Source organism: Branchiostoma belcheri, unplaced genomic scaffold (genome assembly GCF_001625305.1).
Source record: "Branchiostoma belcheri isolate BF01 breed outbred unplaced genomic scaffold, Haploidv18h27 scaffold1024, whole genome shotgun sequence".
NCBI classification, from domain to species: domain Eukaryota; kingdom Metazoa; phylum Chordata; class Leptocardii; order Amphioxiformes; family Branchiostomatidae; genus Branchiostoma; species Branchiostoma belcheri.
The window spans coordinates 1-6,416 of NW_017802408.1; the positions used below are offsets into that span (position 1 = coordinate 1).

At 41.5% G+C, this 6,416-nt stretch overlaps 1 protein-coding gene across 1 annotated transcript; it reads left to right on the plus strand.

Annotated features, from left to right (window-relative positions):
- Positions 1–320: 320 nt before the first annotated feature.
- LOC109475112 (multiple epidermal growth factor-like domains protein 10) lies at positions 321–6,406 on the plus strand (the record flags this gene model as incomplete). The annotated part of the gene is made up of 13 exons (XM_019775653.1): positions 321–461; positions 832–972; positions 1,053–1,190; positions 1,285–1,431; positions 1,819–1,956; positions 2,341–2,478; positions 2,669–2,809; positions 3,339–3,479; positions 3,625–3,765; positions 4,494–4,640; positions 4,951–5,088; positions 5,640–5,939; positions 6,113–6,406. Coding segments are annotated over 13 exons (2,145 nt in total), but the record flags the coding sequence as incomplete, so codon positions are not given.
- Positions 6,407–6,416: the final 10 nt, after the last annotated feature.

A 6,416-nucleotide genomic window follows, 5' to 3' on the forward strand; every position in this document is an offset into this window, starting at 1 on the left:
TATATATATATATATATATATATATGTATACATAAATCACCATCACCTTTTTCTTATGGTTCTAAATCCTGACTTCTACCTAAACATCTGCTTCATGGTTTATTACAGTTCAGTGCATAGGAAGTCATGGCCGTCATTCCTTTAGATAATCTAAGCGCCACAATTCCTAATCCTTGCCAGTTTTTCCTTTCAATATAAATTACCTGAATACCACTCAATCTTAGTGATGCCAACATCGAGGGCTCCTAGTGAAATTTATAAAAAGAAAATCATCAAACAGTTTGAATCGATGATACAATCATTTACTTGATTCCATGTAGTGTGTGGGTCTGGTGAGTTCGGGCCCGGCTGTACCGGTACCTGTCACTGTGCGAGTGGAAATGACGTGTGTAACGTCTTAACTGGAATCTGTGGCAGTGGAGGGTGTGAGGCTGGCTGGAAGGAAAACGACTGTCAAACAGGTGAGTGTTTTTGTGCTTCATTCGTAAAGCTAACTTATGAAGCTCATTGTCAAGATACATTTAATGTGTACAAAGAATTTAGTTATAAACTTTGTCTGCATACAAATTCATTTCAAGATTGAAAGGAAATCTATAACTACATGTAGTGAACCAGGCAACGAAAAAACCTACAGAATTTTAGACACAGAGAATAGAAATTCGTCTCGATTCTCATATGCATCACACATAACTAAGTGTAACATTTCTTACCATGCATGTAGCAGTGCAATCTATGTGCCTTCGAAGAATGCCAAAATGATTAGAATAGATAAAACTTGATAGAAACACTAAAAAAATGCTAATCAACTTTGTAAATTCTTTCTAAATAAAGCGTGCAGCCCCGGTGAGTTCGGACCCGGCTGTACCGGCACCTGTCACTGTGCGAGTGGAGGTTCTGTGTGTAACATCACGACTGGAGTCTGCTCTAGTGGAGGGTGTGAGGCTGGGTGGAAAGGAGTCAGCTGTCAGACAGGTATGACAGGAACATGTCATTTGCTTTGAAATTGATGTTTATTCATGTTTGATGGTTTCATTTCATTTTTATCACCACAGCCTGCAGCCTTGGCGAGTTCGGACCAGACTGTACCGGTGACTGCCACTGTCTGACCGGAGATTCCGCCTGTAACATCCAGACTGGAGCCTGTACTGGAGGATGTGCTGCCGGGTGGAAAGGAAACGACTGTCAAACAGGTGAGTCTTGACTATTAACAATAAGAAAATCTTTCTGCACGCACGCGTACGAGATAGTAGTCGAGTCCTAACATTATGTCTTGTTTGCTTCTAGCCTGCAGTCCCGGTGAGTTCGGCCCCGACTGTGCGAACACCTGTCACTGTGCGGGCGGAGATTCAGTTTGTCCCGCCGACACCGGAGTCTGTACCAGTGGAGGGTGTGCTGCAGGGTGGGAGGGGGTCAGTTCCGCTTGTCAGACAGGTATGGACGGATAGAAGACATGTTAATTAATCTGCTGACAGTAAAGTAGAATAGACGTTTTACCACCGAAGTTCAATTAGCTTGCCGGTGATCTGAAACACGATTAAAGATCAACGATTTTCCAAGCTATGCTGTTAATAAAAGAATATAGAGATAGAACCATGATATGATTCTTTATTGACTCAACAAAAAGTGCAGGGACATAGAGACTCAGGTCATATACTGTAGGACGCAAAATCATACTGGTCTATTTCAAATTCAGTTCACTTCTAATTACTCCTCAAACCTGAGACACAGACTGCTGGTGCTTTACAATACGTAGACAATCTATCGAAACGTGCAATGGTGATTAATAGATATAACTCTTTGTTCCATCTCCGACTCCAGCATGCTCGGGTGGTACATTCGGACCAGACTGTACCGGTACCTGTCACTGTCTGACCGGAGATTCCGCCTGTAACATCCAGACTGGAGCCTGTACTGGAGGCTGTGCTGCCGGCTGGAAAGGAAACGACTGTCAGACAGGTAATCAACCCAACATTTACTATATAAAGGTAAAATAAAATGATTCTATCTATATATATCACTTTATTGTTGTTGGGTTACAGTTAGTCAACATCACTTCGAAATCTCAAATTCAATAATAACAACAATACTTTATTGCAAATTCGTACTGATGCAAGTGGACGATATCGTAATACACATATCGACATACAATGAGGATTAGAAAAATATTAGCGGTATCTCAAAGGGGTGACAGTAGCGTGTGCGTCTCTCGTGTTTTGTGGTTCTGTCATCTCGCATATAAACGTTGTTTGGGGCAAAGTTTTAAAAAAGGGAGGGAAATTTTTCTTATGGTTTAAGATGGTTTTATTTTAATTTTTAGTACATTTGACAATTTTCATGTAGTGTGTGAGTCAGGAGAGTTCGGACCAGACTGTACCGGTACCTGTCACTGTCTGACCGGAGATTCCGCCTGTAGCATCCAGACTGGAGTCTGTACTGGAGGCTGTGCTGCCGGCTGGAAAGGAAACGACTGTCAAACAGGTGAGTCTTAACTATTAACAGTAAGAAAATCTTTCTGTTCGCACGAGATAGTAGTCGAGTCCTAACGACTGTCAGACGGGTGAGATCATATGTACTAGCAGGGCTTTAAAGATTCTTAAAACATAAGAGGAAAATCTTTATTCACGCAACGGATTATAGACGAGTCGTCTTATCTCTTTTCTGCTTCTAGCCTGCAGTCCCGGTGAGTTCGGCCCCGACTGCTCTCACACCTGTCACTGTGCGGCCGGAGATTCAGTTTGTCCCGCCGACACCGGAGTCTGTACTAGTGGAGAGTGTGCTGCAGGGTGGGAGGGAGACAGCTGTCAAACAGGTATGTACAGATAGAACGTAATATGTAGCTGCTGACAGCAAAGGTTGTATAAATCAGCACGCACGTTCGATTAGCTTCACCTGGAACGTCGTAGGAACAAACATTCGTCCTGGGTCATCATAGAATGTTCCAGTACCAGATTACGTTACATGTGTCATAAGAGAAACCGTCTTAACGCAAAGTTAGTTTGGTTTTGCGACTAAAGACCCCCTACCAGAAAAATACTTTACTCCACGTTCAACGGATACAGCAGAACTACATGGATAGATGTTGACGCACATGTAAGAACTGCATTTGATTCGCGGAAATAATGAGCAATATCTTTATTAAAAGTTCTTTTTATTGTTAAGATAAAAAAACATGTATAAAGTTATAAGGTAACAAAGTTGTGACTAATTGTTATGATTTCATCAACTTGTGACATAAACAGATGGTAAGATGATCTAGGCTGACGCTATAATCAAATGTTGGTTGTTAGTCTATTTTGAGTTGTGGAATCGTGAAACATTTTTATATTCTTATTCATTAGGTTGTACTGAAGGAAACTTTGGAGAAGGCTGTACCGGCATCTGTCATTGCCTCAACGGAAACTCTGTGTGTAGCATCGAGACTGGAGAATGTTCTAACGGAGGCTGCGCGGCCGGTTGGAAGGGAAGCAATTGTCAGACAGGTAACATCGTATTTCATGCGTATAGTGGTAACATTCCTGTTTATTCTTTGATGATATAATTAATCTGTTATCATAAATCTTTCAATCTCATAACGCTTTCGATAATAAGATGTTCAATTTTGTTTGTGTTTTTATAATATTTCAGTCTGCGCTGCTGGAGAGTTCGGGCCCGGCTGTACCGGCACCTGTCACTGTGCGAATGGGGGTGACGTGTGCAACAAAACCAACGGAGTGTGCTCTACTGGGGTGTGTGCAACCGGTTGGAAAGGGGATAGCTGTCAGATGGGTGAGAAAATTCATTTAGCTGGTTTCTATATCAAAGAATTGATATGTATCGTGTTTCAGAAAATAAGACAAACCCAGAAAGTCAACATTTTAGAGAGAAATTATATAGCATAGTAGTCACATGCCATATTACTCTTGATTTTCTGGTTTTTTTCTATGTTACTTGCAATTAGACTTCGAGCAAGAATTTGCAATAAACACATCATTGTATACGACAAGCAAATTGATATTTTTCACGAAATATAAAAAAATCCACAAACTGCCAACGGCAATCACTTCCTGTTTATCCCATGCTAACACAATGATCCTAGCTAGTTGACATTCCTAAATAAAAATGACCATGAATTGTCATCGCAACATCTTGTATTCAATGACACTATGACAAATTGATCTTGAAACTATCAGGATGAATTCGTATGGGAGTCGAAAAACTCGTCAAACATTACATCTATACAACTTTGAATAATATCATGAAAGTTCATCTGTGTTGGTAGTTAAAAGTTTAAAGTTAAAACTTTTGATCCAACGCAATAAAGTTCCCTCGCCTAGAGCTTTCGACCAGTCACTCTGGTCTTCCTCAGTAGATTGACCCAGTGAGACTTGTCACGTGGCTTTTGTGAAGTCACAAAAGCCACTGGGTCAAAGGTATCTGGGTGAAAGGTATCTGGTAAACGATGTCGGCCCCCGTCGCGGTTGAGTAACTTTGAATAATCTCTTCTTATTCGACAGCATGTGACGGTTCTTACGGGCCCGACTGCATCACCATGTGTGGTTACTGTTACCTGGGTCAGACCTGTGACAGGTTTGACGGAACATGTCCGACTGGTCAGGAACACCTGTGTGCAGCTGGATACCATGGGGAGAACTGTGATCAGGGTCAGTGGACTCATTTGATGTGTTTAATGCTAGAACGAAATGTTCCTCATTCAGATGTGTATATATACTGATACAAAGAAGATAGAAAGGAATCGTATAGTTATAAACTATGTTTGACGAAGCAAAGATCTTATGATGTTCACTTTTGAGACATTTTTTTTGTTTTGCTATGTTGATGGAGTTGGTTTCAGTGGTCTTGAAATCCGCAAAGTAACTAATAATTTTTCTTCACCATACACGTATTTATCCCATCCATTTATGTTAATCATTACATTTCGGTATCGTGAAAATGACATCTACCTGTCTGCAGGCTGCAATGCTGGTACATACGGATACGACTGCGAGGATAATTGTGGATGGTGTACAACAGGCAGTACTTGTAATGCTGCTACTGGCATCTGTGAGTCCGGGTGTCAGCCGCCATGGGGCTTGGATATGTGCAAAGAAAGTAAGTCATGAACTCGATTTTAACAGAAGATATTGTAAGTAAATCGCATTCATAAATTTGCCAATACTTGCCCTTTTTAAAAGCATACATGTACACTATGAATCTAATGAATGTTGCACTTTCTTTAGAATCCTAGAGTAGAAGTTCTCGATATTTTAATTTATTTTAGTACACAGGGTACACAAGGGTCAACGACCACTGCTACCTTCATCAGGATAAATTAATTAATGACCAATCACTTCCGAACTTAAACGTTCGAGACTTACAGTTACAGACAGGTGATATTATCAACACAAGACTTCACGGATTCCTGACGTTAGCAACTGATCAAACGTCTTGTGTGAATAAGGACACGTGTCTCTAACTCTTGCAAGTTTACGTTCGGAAGTGATTGGTCATTAATATATTGATCTTCCTGATGAAGGGGACAGTGTACTCGTCGTTAACATTGCGCTATGGTTACTACCAAAACAGACACCAACATAGATCCATGATAATATTGGAGTAGAGATATATTTTAAGTTAGTTGTCTTTCGTTTGTTGCATTCCAGTTCTTGCCGAGGTAACAGAACATCCTGACGACCTAAGCCTACCTCTCAACCATCCGGCCACCTTCATATGTGTCAGCCTTGGCGATCCTCTCCCAACCCTGACTTGGTATCATAATGACGACCTGGTTTCAAATGGAGATCAAGTCAAAATAAATACCACACAGAACTCTACCACACACACAGTCAGTAGTACCCTGACCATCAACACAGTAAAGCGGGAGGACAATGGACAGTACCATTGTAGGTCCATAAATGGCACGAATTCAGACGTGTCACAACAAGCAACTTTAGCAGTACTAGGTACGTACTCTTGCTTACTATGTATTGTGTAGTGACTGATGAAAATCTCGATACCTTTTCATGATGGGACCGGAGAACGCTTGGAGAGGTAAAGTGAGTGAATTACGGTGATGATTTCATGACAAAGAAACAATTAGGAATGCAAATGCAACCCAAATTTTTATTTCTCACAGAGCGGCCAGAAGATGTTACAGTCAGTCTAACTTCCCCTAGCTCTACAACAATGCAAGTCGCATGGACAGTTGGGTTTACCGGGAACCTGGACATTAACGCGTCAGAAGTGAGTCACAAACGCAGTGACGAGACGTCGTGGGGTCCATGGGTACCGACAGAATCTACTGGTACAGAAGGAACCCACGAGCTGACAGGCCTGTCGTCTGCAACAAACTACTCGGTAAAGTTGAGGGTGAGAAACTCCCAGGGATGGAGTGATCCCGCTGAAGCAAAGGGGAGAACGCGGAATGCCCGTGAGTTTAG